The sequence below is a fragment of the Neofelis nebulosa genome, chromosome 16 (assembly GCF_028018385.1).
Source record: "Neofelis nebulosa isolate mNeoNeb1 chromosome 16, mNeoNeb1.pri, whole genome shotgun sequence".
NCBI classification, from domain to species: Eukaryota; Metazoa; Chordata; class Mammalia; order Carnivora; family Felidae; genus Neofelis; species Neofelis nebulosa.
Window position 1 is genome coordinate 4,340,708 of NC_080797.1, and position 22,140 is coordinate 4,362,847.

Genomic DNA, 22,140 nt, shown 5'->3' on the forward strand with positions numbered 1-22,140 from the left:
GTTTTCTCATCTGTACATTGGGAATAATATCTGTCCCTGCCCTATAGTATTGCCCTGGGCTTGCTGAGCTCCTGGGAAAAGCCCCACACCTGGTAACTATGATGGCTTTTCTTATTAATATTATTGCAAGCATTGGAAAGGGGCTTGAAAGGAGGAGGGCAGGGGCCAGACGGTTTTCTCTTGGCTTTAGGAGTTGGTGGAATTTCCAGGCCCCCTTTCACCCACTAGAATGGGAGCTTCTCGACAGCAAAACCCGCTTCCCCCTCCCTGTTCATTGCTGCTGCCTCTGTCTTCACGAGGGGGCACCTTGCCCGCCAGGCACGTGTCCTGTGCTGCCTTGACACAGTCCTTTCCAGAACACCGTATCTCAAAGCTCTGCCCCCTCGCCCCACTGTCCTGCTCAGCGTCCTGTGCTTCTCAGTTTCTTCTGTCTGCTCATCATCCCCAGTTAGGAGGTAAGTGTCCCAGCGGCGACACATAGGAGCCATGCAGTAAATAATCACCGAGAGGACACACACACACACAGCAGAGTGACTCCTGGGCAGTGACCCGCCCTCTCTCCCCTCCACCCCCACCCCGGCAGGTGAAGGCTGAGCTGCGCAAGCACTGGGTCCGCTTCCTGCTCGCCCGCCCCTCCGGCTGCGGGGCCTGGGCCCTGGAGAAGAACTTCCGATTCCTGGGGAAATGTCCCAAGAAGCTGTCCCAGGCAGACGGCAAGGGGACGCTCCAGAAGCCGCAGCCCTCGCCGGGCGGTGGGCAGCTCCTGCACCTGGCCATGCAGGGCCTGGGGGGGCTGGGCGCTCGGCCGCCGCGGGGACACGGGGCCTGGCCCCGGGGCAGCAGCCTGTCCGAGAGCAGCGAGGGAGACTTCACCCTGACCCACACCATGGAGGAGATTCTGGAAGAGAGCGAGATCTAGGCTGGAGGCCCACCGCCCTGGCTCTGCTCCCCGAGAGCACGGTTCAGAGTCACCGGTCTTCCCCACGCACCCCGGCCACTTTGGCATCAAGTTCACGTCCCAGTCTTGCATGCTGGAGACCTTGAGGGGAGCGTGATCCGGAGGCTGAGCGGGGTCCGGGCCATTAGAGTCAGGCTCAGCGACTGAGTGCATAAGTCAAGGGGCTGAAGGAAAACCACAGGAGGAACGGGCCTAGAGAAACGCGTGTTCATTCCCTGGAGTGTCGCTTTTAGAGAGTGCAAAATGCATGTGTACGTGGGCGGGTACGTTGCCAGGGGACCAGATACAGCCACGCAACAGGGGGAAGGACGGTATGGTATTTATCAAGGCGGGTTGCCAGACTTAGGAGTTCAAATACATAACAGTCAGTTACATTTGCATTTCAGATACATGAATAATCGTATTGTAGCAGTATTCCCCTTTATCTGCAACTCAGATGAAGTCCTGCATCCTGTATTTTATTTGGCAACTCCATTGTCAAGGGTGCTTTGCAACACGGGTGGGGACAAGGGTGAGGCAGGTGAGGAACGCAGTTTGGGTACAAGATTTCCGACAGTCCTGGGAAAAACACCTCGATTGTCACGATAAGTGATATTTTAACACGACATTAAAAAAATAAACTATAATCCGCAAGCTACAGCGGATGGGCCCTTTATAAACATAACTTTTTATTAGAACCAGGGCCAGGCTGAGAGTGAGGTCAGTTCCTACAAAGGCGGGGTCTGATCCTGACTTTATTGACTATTCTGCTCATCATGGACTTTTTAATATTCGCTTCTATTTTTAAACGATTGCCCCAAAATATTATTTATCTTGGTGATTGAGGTTTTCTTGGCACTTTCCCCAGGACAGACGAGGGCATAACAAAGCAAAGGGGTATTCGTGGGGGGGCGGGGTCCAGATTTTCCAGAGTTCAGTCATTAAAATACACATCCTCCTAATTTCTCCTTGCTCTCAATGTCTCTGACTTTCCTCGTCCTAGAAAGCTGGGGTCCCAGCACAGCTGGACCAGAGTAGGCACTCAGCACACGTTCATCGGTGACACAGGACAGAAATGTCCTGGGATCATCAGATGCGGGTGAGTCACCCGGGATCCGGCCTCGAATAGAGGGAACTTTTCTTTCCCCAAAGCATCTGTAAATATGTCCTGCCCTGTCTTCACTCCGCAAATGGCGTGCATGTGGGCGCGTGCACGCACACTCACACATACACACACACACACGCACACACACACACACACACACACACACACACACACACACAGCTTGCTCTTGTCTTGCTAAACATTAAAATAACAAGTTTATTTAATTTGGTTTGTATGTGGTCGATTCTTTGACATGTGTTTCTTACTGGTGCCTTGAAGGACCCAGTGAGCTGTTCTTGGGTAGAGGTGGAAGAAACAGGGGGCACCCGGGTGGCTTAGTCGGTTAGGCAGCCGGCTTCGGCTCAGGTCATGATCTCACGGTTCATGAGTTCAAGCCCCGCGTCGGGCTCTGTGCTGACAGCTCAGAGCCTGGAGCCTGTTTCAGATTCTGTGTCTCCCTCTCCCTCTCTCTCTGCCCCTCCCCTGCTTGCATTCTGTCTCTCAAAAATGAAGAAACGTTAAAAAAAAATTAAAAAAAAAAAAAAGAAGTAGAAGAAAGGGCTGTGGCATTAAGCCTCCTCGGGGACCAAGAGGAGTGGGCAGAAGGGTAGGGGACAGAGGTCAGAGGTCAGCAGTCGAGAGGGCGGGCAGCAAGTGTCTTCCCTCATCTGGACCACCCCGTAGGTCATTCACTTTGCTTGTTGCTTTGAAGGTCTGGCCTAGTGGGTCTCAATCCTGGCATGACAATTACCTGAGGAAATTTCTAGAAACACTGATGGCCGGGGCCTGAGCCAGAGATTCTGACGAAATTGGTCTGAACGAGCCTGGACACAGGTATTTTTAGAAGTTCTTGAGTGATTCTGTTTTTTACTGTGGTTAAATATATATAACACCAAATTTGCCACTCGAACCACTTTTAAGTCTATAGTTCAGTGGCATTAAGTGCATTCACACTGTTGTCCAGCCATCCCTGCCGTCTCCAGAACTTTCTCACCTTCCCAAACAGAAACTCTGCGCCCATTAAACAATAACCCCCCATCTTCCCACCCCAGCCCCTGCCACAACCATTCTACCTCCTGTCTCTAGTGTGACGACTCTAGGTACGTTAATTATATCAGCGGAATCACGGTATTTGTCTTTTGGTGACTGGCTTACCTCGCTCAGCATAATGTCCTCAAGGCTCATCCATGTTGCAGCATGTACTAGAATTTCATTCATTCTTTTTTGTTTATTTTTGAGAGAGAGAGAGAGAGAGTGCGCGAGAGAGCAGGGGAGGAACAGAGAGATAGGGAGACACAGGATCCAAAGCAGGCTCCAGGTTCTGAGCCCTCAGCACAGAGCCCGATGTGGGGCTCGAACTCACGGACCGTGAGATCATGACCTGAGCCGAAGTTGGACGCTGAACCGACTGAGCCACCCGGGCGCCCCAAATTTCATTCTTTCTTATGACAGAATAATATTCCATTGTACGGCTATTTTTTCGATCCATTCATCGGTTGATGGACGCCTGGGTTGCTTCCCCATTTTAGCCACTGTCGAATCATGCTGTGTCAGCATGGCGGTGAGAAGGGGTCTGCTTGGGTCTCTGTTTTCAATTCTTTGGATAGATGCTTAGGAGAACGGCTGGATCACATGATCATTCTGTTTAACCAAGCTGAGGAATGGCCAAGCTGTTCTCCGAAACTGCACCATTTTATAATCCCACCAACCAAGCACAAGTGTTCCAATTTATCCACATCCTTGCCAACACCTACTTTCTATTTTTTTGATAATTGCCATCCTAACAGGTATGGGGTGGTAGCTGGAGTGGTTTTAATTTGCATTTTTGTTTTGTTTTGTTTTTATTTTTGAGAGAGAGAGAGAGAGTGTGCGAGCACCTGTGAGGGGGGGGAAGGGGCAAAGAGAGACTCTCATTGTAGGCTCTACACCCAACACAGAGCCCCACCCGGGGCTTGATCTCACAACCATGAGATCATGACCTGAGCCGAAATCGATGTCCTGGGTGGACGCTTAACCAGAGGAGCCACCCAGGTGCCCTCCTTTTCAATTCAAGTGACATGGGTGCCCTGACTTCAGAGAGAAGTGAAAAGCCCCCAACCTGACTCCCCAACAAATCAGATTCACTCGTGGAGGGCTGGGGGCGGGGTGGGGGTTGGCGAAGGAACCCTGAAGCCCTTTGGCTGTACCCTTGGGCTACCCTGAGCTGGGCCCAAGGTCCTTCTTCTCCCCCTGAGCTGGCTCCTACTTGTCTCATGCTGGAGGGGTGTCTTAGGCAGGTGATTCTAACAATAACCCCTTCCCTGACCCTCTGGAGCAGCCGGCCCCTCCTGCCCCTGCTGTGCGGGTCTCCACGGTAACCTCACCACCTGGAACAGCTTGTTGGAGGCCCACAGGGCACCCCCTGCAGCCCTCCATCTGCCAGAGAGCAGGGCAATGCTTGCTCCCCTCCCCTCACCCCTCCCCACCCTGGCGGGTGTCTGCAACGGCCATACATCCTGGTCTGGGAGGCTGAGACAACAGAAATCATTCCTTCTCCCAGTTCAAGAACGACCAGTCAGCTGTGTGCCCAGCTCCTCTCGCATTTATTGGAACCTGCTTACCCAGCAAACCACAAAGGAGCTTACACGGTGGTGGTGGGGGGAGTGGGGGAGGGTTGGTAGGACTCCAGCGACCCAATCCTGGGATTATCACGGAGGCCCCAAGGGGCGGGCAAGGGAGAGGAGGTGGCTGGGAGGAACGGGAGGGACGCTAAGGCCTGGGAAACCCCCTTGGCCCTTGGGGAGGTGTGTGCATGCCCGGGTTTCTGTGCGCGGCGGGGGAAGGTGTGAGGGGGACAGGGCTGCGCAGTTGGCATCAGGGTTTCTTCTCCTTTAACTTTTCCTTCACTTTTTGAGGCTCAAATTGGATCAGTCGCAGGATTTCCTTATTGGCCAGGGTCCCCTCGATGAACTCTTCCTCCGTGAGTTTGTCTGTGGGCGAAGGGGGGGAAAAAGAGCGCCGTCAGGCTCGGCTGTTTCAAGTTGCGGCCAAGCTGACGCCAGCCAGCGCGCCCCGTGCGGACGTTATCCAATATGAAAACACGGAGTATCTGCGCCCCCCGAGGGTGCCGCCCCCCAGAGACCCAGCTCCTCCCCGGGGCGCCCTGGGCCTCTCGGTGATCCTCCAGGGTGCATTCCGGTGCCTTGACTCTTCTGGCGGGTTATTAAATATTTAGAACATTTCATAGCAAGCCTTTGCCTTGCTGGTTATTAAATATTTAGAATATTGCCCTAGCCCCCAAGCTTCAAGCCCTGGGGCGGGGGGGGGAAGACTTCTGGGAGACTGAGCAAAGCAAACAGTATCCTGTCAGAAGGAGGAAACAGCATCCACCCAGGGAGTGAGGAGTGACAAGTGAGGGGTCCAAACGTGGTTCCCTGGGAGAGCCTGGCTTGCGGAGAGGTCTCTCTGTCCCCCTCCCAGTGCTCGGGCTGTGGCAGTGCCACTGTGCTTGGGGCTGAGGTCGCTGCAGCTCCTGGTCTGATGGGGAAGGCAGTCCCATGTTGAAAAACCTCTGGAAGGAGGAGCTTCTTTCTGCTTACGGTTCTGTGCACAGCACCTGCTACACGCAAAGCTCGGCTGAACTGAACTGGGTTTCCATTGGCCTATGTTCCGCGCCTTCTGGAAATCCTTAGTGCCTTCCCGGGTTAGGATTCAGGGTGATTCTCTGCACAGGTCTGGGTCGTGAAATTTGGGTTTTAAAGGCTCAGCTGCCCCATCAGCCTCACACAGAGCTTGAAACTTCCACAGTCAGAGCCCAACTGTGGAGTGAGGCATTCATTGTCTCCAGTGGGGCCATCCGGAACCAGCCCCCGAACACCACCGCCTCCTGTGACCGTGATGTTCACCTGGGTCAGTTTTCAGGTAGAACAGGGGACCCCACACAAGGCAGACCTGAGCGATGTGCCAGATGGGGTTAAAGAGCCAGTGGGGGTGGGGGTGGGGTGCCTGGACAGCCCAGTCGGTTGAACCTCAACTTTGACTCAGGTCGTGATCTCATGGATTGTGGGTTCGAGCCCCGCGTCAGGCCGACAGCTCGGAGCCTGGAGCCTGCTTTGGATTCTGTGTCTCCCTCTCTCTCTCTCTCTGCCTCTCCCCCGCTTGTGCTCTCTCTCAAAAATAAGTAAACAAAAAATTTACCAAAAAAGAAAGAAAATCAGGTGATGAGGTCCCAGTGGGCCCCAGTGGGCCTGCAGCAATCAGCAGGAAGCCATCAGACCACTATTTGCCAGTCCCTGTCACGTAGTAGGCCTACTGTCCCCTTCTGTCCCTTCACCATCCGGGCCCCCGTGGCCACGTGACTTTGCAGCCCCCGCTTGAAGCCACTCTCTGCTGTACCTCCCTCTGCCGGTGCCACCTTCTCTGCAGTCTGGTGGCATTCCCGGCCTCCTCCGCGTCCCTCCTTCCCGAGCCCGGCCTCCGTGGGCCCTTCCTCAGTAAATCCCTTGCAATCTACTCTAAATCGAATTCCGTCTTCTCCGGGACCCAGACTGACTCCCTAGAGTAAAACCAGGTAAGCCGAGATCCCACTTACTGGGGACTCGATGCTAATACGGCCGGAGACTGAGCCGAAGTCGGCCGGCCCTGTCCTAACCTTGCAGAGAGCATCCTTAAGACCGAGTAAAGCACGCCCAAGCGTCTAAGGCGGATAAGCAGCCCGTTTAAACAGAAAGCTGCTTTATAGCTCCTCTAAACCCGCCGCTGCGTCCACTCGGCTTAGGAGCTGCTGGCCTTACTCTCCACCACTCCGAGGGCGGCTGAGGCTGGTGACGGAAGATGTCCTTCACAGGCGCCCCACCATCCAGAGCCTTCCCTCGGCCCCAGAGAGCTCAGGCAGCCATGGAGCTGGGCGAGCCAGGGGCGTGTGGTGGCATTCCCCATCAGCAGCTTCTGTTCCAGGGCTGGAGCAGAGTTGGGCCCTGCTGACTGCTCTGCTGACCCCCCTCCAGGCACCCCCCCAGGCCCCCAGACGGCCCTGCAGTGCATGCTGGGATGGGGTGTCCCCTGCCCCCGACCCCAGGCCCCCAGACTGCCCTGCAGTGCGTACTGGGTTGAGATGTCCCCTGCCCCTGTCCCCAAGCCCCCAGACAGCACTGCAGTGCATGCTGGGATGAGTGTCCCCCGGCCCCGACCCCAGGCCCTCAGTCAGCCCTGCAGTGCATGCTGGGATGGGGTGTCCCCTGCCCCCGACCCCAGACCCCCAGACTGCCATGCAATATGTACTGGGATGAGATGTCCCCTGCCCCTGTCCCCAAGCCCCCAGACAGCCCTGCCGTGCATGCTGGGATGAGGTGTCCCTGGTCCTATCTGGGCACTGGCCCCGGAAGGATCACTCTCGGGGTCTCCAGGAAACAACCCGTGACTGTAAAACCACAGGCTATGAAGGGGAGGGAATTCACCATCATCTTTCTTTCCAAAGAACCCCCAGATCTTCTCGGTTCGCTTCTCTGGGGTGTTTTCATCCTCTGGAAGGTTCTTCGCGTCCTCGGGACTGATCATTTTGAAAATAGCCTGCACCAAATAAAGACGAAGGTCTCATCAGAAGGAGAAGCAGAAGCCTGTGTGCCCCCCCCCGCCCCCCGGGGCCAAGCATCCTCTATGGCAGAGACTGAAAGGCAGATGTCCAGGCCCCAGGCTGCCCTGCTGAACCAGAATTCATGGGAGTGGGGTCGGGGCGTCTCCACCTCCGAGATCCTCAGAAGGGACAGGGAACATGGTGGAGAAGTGAAGAGGCTGTCGGTTATTTTCTCCCTCCTGTGCCTTTTGCATTTCCCGACGATGTAGGCACATTACTTTCATTTTATAAAAGGAAGAACTTAAAAGCGTTGTGATGATAAGCCCACAGCAGCCCCCAGGTTGCAGTCTGGGATCCGCTACCTTGAGCCTTATGCCCGGAAGTTTTAGGATATCAAACGGCTTCTTCCGGGTCCATGTGGTACCTTGGTTGCCCAGCCGGGCTGGCCGCATGGTAAGAATTGGTGAGAAGTGTTGAACACTTCCCGTGCCACATTTCCAAACACCTTCATATGTTACCTTCACGACAACCTCACGAGGTGGGTGTCACTGGCCCCATTTTATGGGTGAAAAAACTGAGATAAACTAGTGTGCTAAAAGTCTCCCGGCCAGAAGCAGAGGAGCAGAGATTCCAACCCAGCAGTTTGGTGCTAGAACCTCCACTTGGAGGGCATTCCAGAGGCTGGGGAAGGGAGAGGGGAGTGTCAACGAGAACATTCCAAAGCCCCTACCTCCACCCCCACCCCCACCCCCACCCCACCCAGGACACAGGAAGCCTCTCATTTATGCTTCCGCTCAGGGGGGGATCCAGAGAAAGATTTAGATTTAGGCTCCAGGATCCTTCTCGCCTCCCTCTACTCGAGCTAGTAAAGGAGCTCGATGTGTGACGTAGGACAAAGCAGGGCCCGTGACAGGGAGGGGAGACCTGGGCAGGTCTCCCTGGGCTCTGCCAGCTCCGGGTTACTAGGATTCCACCAGCTCAGTAAGTCCAGGCCTGGAGGGCAGGCAGGCGTGTTGGGTGGGAGTGGGGGGCACCTTGGAGACACCGAGGCAGGGGTAGTAAGCCTGGGAAACTGGCCTGGAGGGAAGGTCAAAAGCTTTGGGAAGTCTCCTCCCAAGTTCCCCCTCTCCCCCGTCCCTCCCCCCGCAAGCTGTAGCAAGAGAAGCAAAAATCCACTCCAGGCAGGAGCCTGGCTGGCAGCACTCAGGGCCTAGGGGGGCCCAGCAAGTGTGGGTGGGGGGCTCCCTGAACGCCTCTCTCTGTCCTGAGCCGGGGCGACCATGTGCAGGCCCAACTGCTAAACACCGGCCACAATGCCCATCTGCCCCACCTTGCTTCTAACTCCGAGGACAGACCACCAGGGGCTCAGTGAAGGAACAGGCCTTACCCCGGGCCCCAGAGACCTTTTCCAAGGCCATGAGAGCTGGGATTAGAACCCATAACTTGGGTCTCCCAGGGCAGCGGCCGCGCGATCCAGTGAATTGCAGAACCCGGGCACCACCTTGCACGGCCTCAGCAGCTGGCTGCTACCCCTCCCCCTCTCCCTCTTTCCCTCCCTTCTTTCTTCCCCTCCCCCCCTCCCTCCCCTTCCTCCTCCTCTTCCTCAAGGAGCAACCAACTTGCAGGCCACGGCTGGGCCTGACCCCCTTTAGGTGGTTCTGAGGACGCGGTCCCTGTCCCAGGCCACCTGCCAATCCAGGGGAGCTGTCTGTGGGTGGTGCCCGGGTGCCAGTGAGGTTCCCGCCCTGACCGGGAGGCCCAAGCAGAGTCTGCTGCCCACGGCCCGCCCTCTTGGCTACTTGGTTTATGGTCTCTCCCTAATCAGGGGGTGGGCCGTGCAAACGAAAACAAGGTTACAAATGCACCAAAAAAATGAAATAAAAGCCAGAGACATTCTCCCCTCTCGCCAGGCACGGAATTAGGGAAATAAAGCAAGGATGTGGGGTAAGTGAGGGGGGGACTAAAAAGATTTAGGGAAAAGATACCAAGTGAAGAGCACCTCAAATGACATCATATGGAAAAAATAGAAGCATCCGAATTGCCCAAAAATATAGGGCTACTTATATATTTTTTATGGCACTTCCATTAAGATGGAATTTTAAGCAACTATTAAAAATGGTTTTGAAGAGGATCCATGGAGAGAGAAAACATAACAAAATCGTAACTGAAGAAAGTTCTGACAGAAATCATACATGGCGATGCCATAGTTCCTAAAATTATTTTTAAATATATAGAGATGAAGGGCTGGGAAGGCATATACCAATATGCTGACGGTCTCTCCCTCTGGATGATGGAAATAAAGGCAATTGCAATTGCTTTTAAGTTTCACCTATTAAATAGGACTATTCTCGAGACACCTAAATTCTTTACAGCAAATGATGTGATGCTGGGCCAGTGCAGGCGGGAAGCAGAGTGTGTTTTCGGAAGTGCTGGCCAGCAAGGAGCCTGAAGACCCCTCGCTCAGTCCAGAGCACACGGTTGGGGAGGGGGGCGGTGGGTGTGAAAGCAGAGCCCCCCCACCCAACAGCCCGGGGTGAAGTGGCCTGTCCCAGGCTACGAAAGACCGTGAGGACTGGAACCCAGACTTCACGTCCCTCAAAGCTGGCCTCCTTCTGCTGTGTATTGGAAACATGTTACAGACTTAAAACTAATTCTGGAAGAAGCTGAATATGTACTGTGGAAGGTTTGGAAACACATTTTAATGGAGGTTGGAAGGATGAATGGAAGGACACGTGGACAGATGGACAGATGGAAGGAAGGACAGAAGGAGGGAAGGAAGGAAGGAAAGAAAGAAGGAGGGAAGGAAGGAGGGAAGGAAAGAAAGAAAGGAGGGCAGGAAGGAGGGAAGGAAGAAAGGAGGGAGGGAGGGAAGGAAGGAAAGGAAGAAGGAGGGAAAGAAGGAAGGAGGGAGGGAAGGAAGGAAAGAAAGAAGGAAGGAAAGAAGGAGGGAGGGAAGGAAAGAAGAAAGGAAGAAGGAGGGAGGGAAGGAAGGAAGGAAAGAAGGAAGGAAAGAAGGAGGGAGGGAAGGAAAGAAGAAAGGAAGAAGGAGGGAGGGAAGGAAGGAAGGAAAGAAGAAGGAGGGAAAGAAGGAAGGAGGGAGGGAAGGAAGGAAAGAAAGAAGGAGGGAAGGAAGGAAGGGAGGAAGGAAGGAGGGAGGGAAGGAAGGAAAGAAGGAAGGAAGAAGGAGGAAAGGAAGGAGGGAAGGAAGGAAGAAGGAGGGAAGGAAGGAAAGAAGAAAGGAAGGAGGGGGGAAGGAAGGAAGGAAAGAAAGAAGGAGGGAAGGAAGGGAGGAAGGAAAGAAAGAAGGAGGGAGGGAAGGAAGGAAGGAAGGAAAGAAGGAAGGAAAGAAGGAGGGAGGGAAGGAAAGAAGAAAGGAAGAAGGAGGGAGGGAAGGAAGGAAGGAAAGAAGAAGGAGAAAAGGAAGGAGGGAAGGAAGGAAGGAAAGAAAGAAGGAGGGAAGGAAGGAAGGAAGGAAGAAGGAGGGAAGGAAAGAGGGAAGGAAGGAAGGAGGGAGGGAAGGAAAGAAGGAAAGAAAGAAGGAGGGAGGGAAGGAAAGAAGAAAGAAGGAGGGAGGGAAGGAAGGAAAGAAAGGAGGGAAGGAAGGAAGGAAAGAAGGAGGGAAGGAAGGAAGGAGGGAGGAAAGGAGGGAGGGAAGGAAGGAAAGAAGGAAGGAAGAAGGAGGGAAGGAAAGAGGGAAGGAAGGAAGGAGGGAGCGAAGGAAAGAAGGAAAGAAAGAAGGAGGGAAGGAAGGAAGGAAAGAAGGGAAGGAAGGAAGGAAGGAAAGAAGAAAGGAAGAAGGAGGGAGGGAAGGAGGCAGGGAAGGAAGGAAGGAAGGGAGAGAAGAAACCCTGGAGACCCCTCCTCCCGTGCACTCAGCACCCCTGAGCCCCAGAGCTGGGATCCCCGCTCCACCTGCCAGCCCGGCCCCCGTCGGGGCACTCCCACACCCCCGGGGGGCGGCAGCGGCGGCCGGGGCCCGGACCCCGCCCCCCAAGCCCGTGACCCTGGTCCCACCACGGGGCGCTGGAGACCGACCATGACGATCTCCAGCACTTCGTTCTTGCTGATGGCTCCGTTGCCGTCCACGTCGTAGAGGGAGAAGGCCCACTCCAGCTTCTGGTTGGTCTTGCCCGCGGAGGTCATGTGCAGGGCGATGACATACTCCTTGAAGTCCAGGGTGCCGTCGCTGTTGGCGTCGAAGCTTCGGAACACATGCTGGGCGTAGGCCTTGGGGTCGGCTTCGGGGAAGAACTTGGCGTAGATGCTCTGGAACTCCTGTCGCGTGATGCGGCCGCTGGGACAGTCCTTCAGGAAGGACTGGTACCAGGCACACAGCTCCTCCTCTGTGAACTTGGTGTTCAGCTGCAGCTCCTCCAGGATCTCCTTGGACAGGGCCCCGCTTTTGCTGTTCCCCATGGGTGAGGCCGGGCGGCTGGGTGGGAGCGACGCGGTCTCCTGGCTGCAGAGGCCGGTGCTGCTGGAGGCAGAGGAGAAGGTGCTGGCAGATGAGAGGCCGTGTGGCGGGTTCACCCCAGCACTGGGAGGGAGGAGGGGCCGGGATCGGGTGGGGGCGGGGTGCAAGCTCCAAGACCCCCCCCCCGCCCACCAAGATTAAAATAAAGAGCTGACAGCAGGTGGCCAATCCATCTCGGCCTTCTGGGAGGACAGGGCAGGAGGTCAGAAACTTCAGAGCCAAAGCCTTGGCCTTCCCTGTTGCCCCTTGTCCGTCCCTCCGCCTCCTCTTCGACTCCAGCTTTCCAGAAGCCATGAGGCTCACAGCCTGTCTTCCCCCCCCACCCCAAACTCTGAAGATCCCAGGGACAGGAGTGGCATCTTGCATTGGGCCCTATACCGTAACCCTTAAAAGCCAGGCTCTGGAGCCAGCCCCGGTTCAAACCCCAGCTTTGCAACTTACTAGCTGTGTGACCCTAGGCGTGTTTCTTAACCTCTCTGTGCCTACAGTGCTCCTCAAATTCTTCACCTCCTTCAGGGCTTTCCTCAAATGTCACCTTCTCAGCAAGCTGGACTGACTACTCTATTTACAACAACGCACCCCGCTGCCAGCCGTCTGCATGCCCCAAACCCTGCTTTATTTTCCTCCCTTTCAGGTACACCTCCTGATTCACTTTTAATGATCCCGTGTGCTATGCCTGTACCAGAACGAAAGCTCCGTGAAGGCAGGGATTCTCTCTGTTTTGTTCTCAGCCACATTGCCATTGCCCGAATGGTGCCTGGCAGGTTTGGGCTCTCGGTGAATATTCCTTGAGTGACAAGGCATAAAAACAGTATCTACCTCATTGTTATTTTGAGGCTAAAATGAGTTAATACATGCAATGCAGTTAGAGCCTGGCACACAGTCAGTGCTAAATTCATGTTACTTCTTATTCATCTGCAACAGGGATCAAAACGTAGACTGCCTTCAGGGGCCAGCAGGTGGAGGAAGTGAGCGAAGCAGGTGAATCAGGGACAAGACAGGTGGTGAGGCCTGTACCACACAAAGGGGCTGCCTGTGGTCAAAGCCATGTGAATGTGGTCATCCGAGATGACGGCCCAGTGTTACCAGATTTTTCAGTGCTGACCCCTGGGGTTCCAGAGGATTTCTCAGGAGGCCTTAATGTTGGGGGTGTTTCTGTGTGTCTCTGTGTTTACTTACTATTTTTTTCCCACCAGTTTGTGAGCGCATGTGATTTCGTAATGGAAGGCCTTTCTTTTTTTTCCTAGAACTTCACTATCCCATAGCGAGGCATTTGTTCTCAAGAGCAGTTGGGAATAGGACAGTCACCAAACTCAAAAACCAACCAACAAACCAATCCACCTCAGCCCATGAAAGTGAGGCCACAGGCTTCACCTCTTGCCCTTGAACCAGATGGGGGAGGTGATTAGAAATGCCTGTTCGTGCTGGGCCTGTCCGCGTGGGGCCTGCGGATCAGGAGAGGCATATTATAGGGAGGAAATGGAGCCCAGAAGGGCATGTAGCCTGCCTGGGTCACACGTTGCTAAACGGCAAAGCCGGAAGGAAAGCCCTGGTCTGCCAGGCTCTCTGTTCGGGGTCTTTTTGTTACATTGCAACTACCTCCTTTCCCAAGGAGGCCTGAGTGAGGGGCTAAGAAGCTCCATTTTTGCAAGAGCTGGGGTTGCCCTGGCAGTAGGAGAGGTGGTGGGCAAGGAGACAGGGCCCTGGGTTAATGCAGGAGGCAGTCAGAGACCCCCGCCCCCCCTCCGCCCTGGGGCCTTCTGCCCTGGCCAAGGTCAAGGAGGAAGGAGCCAGAAGCAGGTGGGAAGCAGCCTGGTACTTCGGGTCCACATTCCTCAGGTTGTCGTACCCAGGAGGGCCCCACCGCGTGGAAAGGACCACAGGCAGCTGTGTTGATGCTGTTGGGAGAGGGGTCATGACCTGGGGGGTTTGTTTGAAAACCTGTATAAACATCTTCTATCAGAGGGAGAGTTTATGCGTATGCGCCTTAGTCAAACAAGTTGTTGGAGATGATGTATCGTGAATGGGTTTGTTAAGTCTGAGCTGGGGCCATAAACTCTCCTCGAGCCCCAGAGGGTGCTGGGGAGGAGGCTGGCCCCCCAACCGGAGGACTTCCGTTTGTGTCTCCCCATCCCGGCCTTGCCTCCACGGAAAGAAGCAGTCTCTTCCCAGAGGCCGGGTCGGTCCCTCCCGGGGCCAGGAGCTCGATCTTGGCCGCTCGCGGGGGCCTGGCCGCCACACTCATGCCACCCCCAACTCCTACCTTCCCTTGCTCGGAGCTGAAGGACAAGATGGCCTTCCCTTCACTTGTCCTGGAACCGGAGCCGGCACCCCCATCTGCACTGGTGCCCGGAAAGGGGGTGTGGAGATGGTGTCCGGGCGGCCCTCCCACCGCTCCCCTGTTGCACTGAATGGCTGTCCATCTTTCGGTGGCTTGGACTGGAGTCCTGGGGCCGTCTTGTCCCGTCAGCACCTGTCACACCCCACCCCAGTGGGCCGGCACATCCGGCCCCTGACGACTTCCCGGACTTCCACGATACCTCCTCCTGCAGGCACGGTCACCGGTCTGGTCCCTGCTTCTGCCCTTGTCCCCAGCAGGCTGTGAGGCCAGCCCCACAGCCATGAAGCAGGCCGTGTGCTCCTTGGCTCAGAAGCCCCTCCCCGGCGTGAAAGCCAGAGTCCTTCAAGGACCAGCAAAGCCCCACAGAAGCTGTCCCCATCCACCATCCCGCACCTGCCTCCCCCACCACCCGGGCCTCCTTGCCTTCGATCCAATGCCGCCTTCTCAAGGAGGCCGCCCCAACTGCCCTCTTTAATACTGCGACGTACCCACGGTCAGCCTCACACCCAGCCCTGTTCTTCTTTCTCCCGAACACCTAGCACCTTCCACAGCCATGCTAGATTCGTTATTATGCCGACCTTCTTTGTTTGCCTCTCCCTGCTGGAAAGCCAGGTCCACGAGGGCAGGGCTCACTTGCCGATGCGTCCCCATGACCTAGAGTGGTGTTTGGGATAGAGTACATGCTCGGTAATTACCGCATGGATGAATGGTTGGATGGATGGATGGAGGGAGGGAGGGAGGGAGGGAGAAACAAAAGCCAGGAGCCACTTCTGTCCACAGGGACGTTAGGCACCAGGGGAGGGGGCCGAGCAGGGCCAAGTGCATGGGTCTGGTATCATGGTACCCATCTGGCGGGGGGGGGGGCGGTCAGTGCCTAGGTGCCCTCTGCTAAGACATCAGGCATAAAATGATCACCACCCCTGGGTGCCCTGTGGTTATGCTGAGCCCATTTATACAAAGGAGAGGGTGACAGCGGGCTCCAGGAAGGAGGGTCACCCAGCAGGCCCCAGTGTCTCTGGACAGTTTATTTTACATGGGATGAATGTAAGCATCTTGAGTGTATACACAGAGCCAAAGGGGGGGGGGGAGGGGAAGAAAGAGAGAGAGAGAGCATTTAACTTCCTGAAAACGCTTTATAATAATGCAGAACAATTATATATAGCAAACGCCTTCAAAATTTAAACCCTTTAAACATTAGTTCTTTAGCATTAATACACACAAATGCTATTACGGGGGACGGGGCGGGGGGCAGCCGGGGGACCGGAGGAAAGGGCGAGTTACAGCCTCCATAGGGATCAGAGTTTCAACAGTGTTACTTATAAATTATGGTACATCGATGTTATTTACTGATCTAGGCAGCCAGAGGAAGGAAGGATATACAATGTGGGGTAAACACATTCATACCAGGATGAGCAATGCTGGCAGGAGACGCAGCTTTTTAACATTAAAAATGTATAAAGTATTTAGCAAAAGTTACAGAAAACAGACCAAATAAGCAAGTTTATTTTGTTAGAAAATTCCACTGTCACGGGCTTTGCTGATGTGCTGTGAAAGGGCTGCCCCCGCCCCCGGCCCCCATCTCCTCTTCCGAAGGGAAGGGAAGGGAAGGGAAGGGAAGGGAAAGGAAGGGAAGGGAAGTGATGCCAATTTGGGACCCCCTGTCACCAAGGACGGCTGGTGTCCCTTTATATGTCTGTTCCTGGGTCCACGTGGCTGCTAAGAGCCAGTCTGCTGAGTGCAATGCCAGAAAGGGCCCGTCTCCACTTGACAGGGGAGTGCAGAGGTCTCGGGAGGGAATGTGACTTCACTTTGGGTTACAGGACGAATGAGGCAGCAAAGTGGGGCCAGTCCAGTGCTCTTGCCCTGACGCCATATGCTTTCCTTCTCTGTCCCCATGTCATACCGTCCCCATCATGGCACCTGCGAGCCCAGACCTTTTGCATTCCACCACTGCAATCCTACTAGAAACGTCTCTCAAACACCAAGAGTCAACGTCCCCGGAACGGCACACAGAGAGATCTGAGGGGCACCGCCACCCGTCTCCGTGAGAGGACCCTCCCAACAGAAAGGCTCCAGACAGGGCCACGCGCCAGCATCTAAAGGGTCAAGGAAAACGAACCATCGGTTGTCGTCACCGGTCTTATTCCCACCCAAGCCTGTTGCAACAGGATTGGGTCCTTCACCGTCCACAAAAAAAAATTCTCCCGCGGGGGTGGGGGGGGGGGCTGTTGGGAGTCCTTCCTGGCACATCTCGACCCAGAGGCGCCCACGAAGCATGGGACCCTGCAGACTTGGGCTCCACGGCCAACACCCTCACCTGGCCTGGACCCAGGAATGTCTTCTGTTTGCTGGGGGCGGGGGGGGGGGGGGTGCCTGGTTGCCTTCAAGGGCTCACCTTCCACTGAGCAGGACCTAAGCAAGACATGGTCGGTGGAGTCATTACCTTGGGGGTCACGCCCACAGCCTGCCCGGCGTTAGTGGGGTTTGGTCCTATCTCCGTCACCACTGGCCACCACCTGGCGGGCCGCAGGCACACGCCTGGCTCAATGTGACCGCCAGCTGAACGAGGCTCCGGCAGTGACAGGAACCTCACGGGAAGAGACGCGTTCTTCACGCCCGAAGACCTCAGCACACGCGATCAAAGATCGGCGGACGAGACCCAAAAGGTAATGACTTCTGCTTCCTTCAGGGGCCCGGGAGGAACTGCCTCATTCTCACCAGCTCAGGAAACTCTTTAATTTTAGCTCTGCTTTGCGTCTACACAGAGAAGTGCCAGGGTACCCCTCTCGGGCAGGTTCCAGACCCCAGCGTGCACGACGGCGCCCATGGGGCCCAGGCCAGGCACGACCGGGTGTCAGGTGAGGGACTGGAAACAAGAAGGGGACAGCGTGCGAAGTAGCTGGAGGAGCCTGGGGAGACCAGAACGGACACCTGCGGCCCGCCAACGAAGCGACACAGATCCAGGGGAAGGCCGCTGACGAGCCAGCCCCGAGTTCTCACCCCCCGCTTTGTCCGTTCGCTTTCCACACCCCCTAATGCTCAGTGCCTGCCCGGGGCCACGGCGGGGGGTTGAAGCCAGGGTCCCCGGGAGTGCGTGGATTTGCCAGCCAACAGTGCAACACAAGTGGGAGGCCCCCTTCCCCCCTCTTCCCTGGCCCCTTTCTGCACAAAAGCCTCAAATGGACCACAAAGAACCACTGTGGGCACAGCTGGCATCTGGAGAAGGAGCCTCGGGAGACACAGGAAGCAGCCGTGCAAACAAGCTGGAGACCCCGGGCCGGGAACCACTCACGGGCGCGAACAACTCACTTTAAAAAGCAGGGAAGCGGCCGTGGGTCACCCACCCGTGCAACGGAGCGCTACTCTGCGAGACGAGGGGACACGCTGGTGACACACGCACGTGGGTGACCCAAAGCATTAAGCCGAGAGGAAGAAGGCGCGAGGGCCCCATCGGCAACTCCGTTTCCCCGACATTCTAGACAAGGCAAACACCATAGCATCAGAAAACCCATCAGTGGGAGTGGGGGGAAGGGGGACAGGAGTGGATCGACCGTAAGGGAGCCGCAGGGAATTTTCAGGAGTGATGGGAATATTATGTTGATTTTGGTGGTGCATTTGTCAAAACTCACGGGCCGGGGGGACTCTCACTGCACATCAATGAGCCCCGATACTGTTACGTCAAATACCTCTTGATAAACCTGAAGAAAAGAAAAGGCAGCAGGTCTTGGAGGAGCGAGGGGGTTGGGGGGGGGAATATGCAGATCTGTACCTCACTTCACATTTTTAAAGTGCTTTCTCTGTCTACACGACCACCAGCACAGGATCCTGTTTAAGATCTCCCTGTCAAGGCCACGCACGGCTGGAAGCGAAATCACTTAAAACGAGCCAAAGTCTTTGCTGTCCTTTGAAGTTTATGGCTTGTGTTTCCAAGAAGGGAGTTTGGCTCAGCTCGAGATGTTCATGCACCCATCCGCTCATCCAGTAATCGATTGGTTCTCACAAAGGGATTAGAAAGCCCTGGTTTGTGCACATGCACAGCGTTCCCGTCTGCTTCAGTCGCTAACCAGCCCCGATGAGGGGGGCCTCCTACTGCAGAAATGCTCCTGGCTCGACAGGAGGGGGGTGGAGGGTAGAAAGGAGACCCAAGGTGGTCTTGATCGCAGCTACCCTATGGCTCTGCTGGCCGGTGCTTTGCAATAGTGATTGAAGGCGACAGGGAAAAAAAAAAAAAAAAAAGGAAGGAACAAGAGATTTCTCCCAGACACTGTCATGGAAACCGACTTACTCTGCACACCGTTTGTCTTACATTTCTTTTCTCAACGATCTGGCTTTCACTGACCAAACGAGGTGCGTCCATGTTTCCCGGGGGGCAGGGAGAAGGACCCACCTGTTCCGAGAAAGAGAACAATGGAGGTGCTCAGGAACATTCCAGACACACTCCTGAATACGCCCGGCCACACCCTCTTCTAACCTGAACGCAAGAACAAAAGAGAACAGCAACAACGAGACAGAACGCTACTCCCAAAGCTCGCTTTGGGACATTCTAGACTTCACCCTAAGCTCAGTTCCCCCCCCCAGGGCAGGAGCCCCGTGAACAGACCGCGCTCTTCAATCACTGGGCTCGCTGGCCGGCCTTGGGCTTCGTTATTCCTCTTTGTGAGGAGAGGAGAGTTATTTACAAGAAACAAGAGAGATCTCTGAGATCCCAGTCGGATACGGGCTGCAAGCTCTGGTGACCAGGTGATTACACTCTTGTGACTGTCCACCTGTCCACCTGCCATCCAATGGTGGACCCCACACTGGCGGTGGTTTGTGTTCTCATTACAGGCTCCAGGTGGGTCGAATGTGGGACAGATGCAATGCTCTCACTGTCCAGAAAGACCTCTCAAGAGCCCCTTGTCTGCGTGGAGAACAAAGGGGATGGGGAGAGAGTGCCGGTCTCACATGCGGCTACGTTTCCAGCACCCCTCCTGGCTCATGCCCAGTATCGCTCGATAAGTGAATGAGTGAGCGAGTAAATGAATGAACGCGGATCTACCAGCATAACAGGATCACAGGAAACCTCAATGCTGCAGAGAGTACTTGGGTGTGAATGCCAAGGTCGCCGAATTGCAAGAGCCCCGGTGAAAAAAGTCTAAGTCTACACAAACGAAGAGATCCCGTGCCCGGTCTTGTCCCCAGATCTCAGTGCACTGCCCAGCCTTCTCTAAATTCTCAACGAACAGAGGAGGAGAGAACAACGAAAAGCAAAGAAAAGAAGTGTGTACTAACGTGGGGGAGGGGGGGCGGGAAGAATGATTCCGGAAAATAGACCGGCCCACACAGGGCCCAATCCAGGCTCCCCTGGAAAAGGCAAGAGAGCTCCCCCTGTCCCAGGGAGCAAAGGAAGACTCAAGAATCCTCACACGGGAAGGAGAAAACAAAATCAACGAGCCGTATCGCACTCAAAATATCTGTGTTAGTAACAAGGCTACTTACTGGCTTTGAACATTTGAAAATCACCCACAAATTAGTTTACTAAGCCACAAAGCGATGACTGCTAGCACCCATTTTGAATAGAGAAACCCAGAAATAACATCCTAAAATTGGTCGCTGGTGTCATGGGCACCAACCCCAGATCTGGAAGCTGTGGTCCTCCGTGGCAGGGACACACCCATTCTCACACTCTCGTGCTGGGGAAGGCTTTCACGCTGGCCTTTCTGGGTCGGGGACAGTTCAAGAAGAAAAGCGACAACGTCTGGCTTGCTCTAGAATACTCAGCATCTTTCTACTAGAAGCTGTGAGGCGGTAATTCTGAATCAGTGAAAGAGGGGCCGAAAGACTCGAAGTCATCAACTCCCGGCACGTGAGACCCAGGGACCAGCGAGTTGTGCTCTTAGAATCGTGACCTTGTGTGTGTTGGGGGCGGGGGGGGGGCGGGGTATGGACCCTGCACGTCCAAAGTAATCGAAGGGAAAAACGAACTAAGAAAGATGGGCTCGGGTTCTGGGCTAGACTCTGCCCCCTGCTGGCCGTGTGACCACGCCCACCTTCAGGGGGCACTTCTACGGGTCCCCTGGAGCCAATTCTCAGGGTTAGATGCTGCACAAGGTTGTTTGCCGTGTTTCTATAAAGGGAGAGACTGATGAATGAGGACCCAACGGGACGGGCTGAAAGCTTCCCAAGTCACACACTAACCTGGCTTTCCCAGGAATTCGGTGGGGGGGGTGGCGAAAGGGGAAGGGGGCACCAGCACCAAGCAGGGCTCTGGAATGTGCAGAAGCGGAGGTCAAGGTGACAGGACACTGCCTGGAAGCCAGGACCGTCTGCCATGTCCGCACAGTGTCCACGAGGGAGCGAAAGCCTCATGGGGGTTGGCGGGGGGGGGGGGGGCTGGAGAGTCACCCCCCCACCCCCCACGCACAAGCAGGGGGAGCCCTCTGGGGGTGGCAAAGACCCATCCCAACCCATCTCCCACAGGGGACCGACCCAGCCCCAGTAAGAGCCCGGGGGGGGGGGGGTGGGGGCGGGAGCTTCCTTGAGGAAACAGCCGAGGGCTGGGTTGGAGGAAGGTTTCCAGCCCAGAGACCTGACAGGAGATGCCTGACCGAATATAAAAACACGACTCAACACTCTGACTTGGGGCCGATGTGCTGAATGAGGTAGTTCCGTCCTGACCTCTCCAGGCAGGGTCAGTCTGGGTAGAGAGGAACCAGGCCTTATTCCCAAGACCCCAGACGATGAAAAGTGGCAAAGGAAGAGCCAGGATGTGGGTTCCCAGAATGCAACGGGGGGAAAAAAAAAACTAAGAGGGTGGGCCGCAAGAGGTTCTGGGTGCGGGCTGTTGAGCTGAACGGTGCCTTCTATCCACGATTCCGACCCTCGTCCTGGGTTGGAGACAGGGACCTTTCTCCCATGACCCTCCAAAGCCCGCCACACAGCTGGAGGCAGGACCTTGGGGCTTCCGGGGACACAAGCGTGCGACGCAGCCAGCTCTGGGTGGGGATGTGACCCCTACAGGGTGCAGCAGGGACCATACAGTTCCAGCCTCAGTCTGTTCTCGGAGCAGCAAGCACAGGACAGGAATCGGGGGGCTTCAGCCTCGGAGACAAGGGCAGGGCTGTGGATCGGTCTTCTTGGCCTGGGGACACGGGCAGCTCCCAGCGGGGCTGCCTTTCTGGAATCACCAGCTCAGCAGACCCGGACAGTGGGCGGGAGGACAGCTGCACTCAGCAGCGGCCCCCTGGCCACCTGCTCTCCATGGGACCCCCCGGCCCCTCTCCTTGGCAGGACCCCCGGGGCCGTGCATGCCCGTCTAAATCTCCATGTCCACGGGGCGGATGTTGCCTGTCTTGTGCTCTCTGACCCACAGCTCCCTGTCTTTGGCTGGGTCCACTTTCCGAAGCAGTTGGTCCACAGGCTCGACTGTCTGTAAGAGACAGAGAAAGGGACGTGGTCAGAGGTGGCGGCTGGGGACAGCACCATTGGGCCACGCTGCTTATGCCTTCTGGCCTTTGGAGTAGCCTTTCTAGAAGGTCGTGGGGGTCCCAAGGGAGGCCTTGGGGAGGGACGGCTGTACGCAGGGTTGCAAGAGCAGGGAGCCCCAGGCTCCTGTCCCCGTTCTGCCCTCCAGCCCACAGGCTTGCGTGACCAGGCAGGGTGGCCCATGGCCACCAGTCCGGGAACTCCTCCATCTGTCCCCACCTTAACCATCCAAGAACATGGCAGATAGAACTTCAGCTTTAGAGATTTT

The 22,140-nt window shown here is 55.7% G+C and overlaps 3 protein-coding genes across 11 annotated transcripts in view; 1 reads left to right on the forward strand and 2 right to left on the reverse strand.

Annotated features, from left to right (window-relative positions):
* GLP2R (glucagon like peptide 2 receptor) overlaps window positions 1-2,196 on the forward strand; it is a 53,549-nt gene extending 51,353 nt beyond the window's left edge. The window contains exon 13 of the mRNA XM_058703921.1: window positions 584-2,196. Within this exon, the coding sequence (XP_058559904.1) occupies window positions 584-919 (336 nt within the window). The 3' untranslated portion in view covers window positions 920-2,196. The remainder of the gene's footprint in view (window positions 1-583) is intronic.
* Window positions 2,197-4,601: 2,405 nt separating this feature from the next.
* Window positions 4,602-12,114, reverse strand: RCVRN (recoverin). The gene is made up of 3 exons (XM_058703720.1): window positions 11,629-12,114; window positions 7,478-7,589; window positions 4,602-5,011 (listed from the first exon to the last, which is right to left on the reverse strand). Exons 1-3 carry the CDS (start codon window positions 12,007-12,009, stop codon window positions 4,896-4,898), a joined length of 609 nt encoding a protein of 202 aa, XP_058559703.1. The 5' UTR covers window positions 12,010-12,114; the 3' UTR covers window positions 4,602-4,895.
* Window positions 12,115-15,521: 3,407 nt separating this feature from the next.
* GAS7 (growth arrest specific 7) overlaps window positions 15,522-22,140 on the reverse strand; it is a 215,739-nt gene continuing 209,120 nt past the window's right edge. For 8 of the 9 annotated variants that reach the window (XM_058703711.1, XM_058703719.1, XM_058703715.1 and 5 more), the window contains one exon: window positions 15,522-21,816. In XM_058703711.1, the coding sequence (XP_058559694.1) occupies window positions 21,703-21,816 (114 nt within the window). In that variant the 3' untranslated portion in view covers window positions 15,522-21,702. The remainder of the gene's footprint in view (window positions 21,817-22,140) is intronic. The other variant, XR_009254977.1, reaches the window with a different exon arrangement.

What these genes read in the sequence shown, in the direction of transcription:
- RCVRN (XM_058703720.1), bottom strand. Translation starts at nt 12,009, where the DNA reads ATGGGGAACAGCAAAAGCGGGGCCCTGTCCAAGGAGATCCTGGAGGAG. An exon ending in AAGTGCTGGAGATCGTCATG is followed by an intron (nt 7,590 to 11,628) that starts GTCGGTCTCCAG and finishes TATTTGGTGCAG; the next exon opens with GCTATTTTCAAAATGATCAG. An exon ending in CTTTGGAAAGAAAGATGATG is followed by an intron (nt 5,012 to 7,477) that starts GTGAATTCCCTC and finishes CTTCGCCCACAG; the next exon opens with ACAAACTCACGGAGGAAGAG.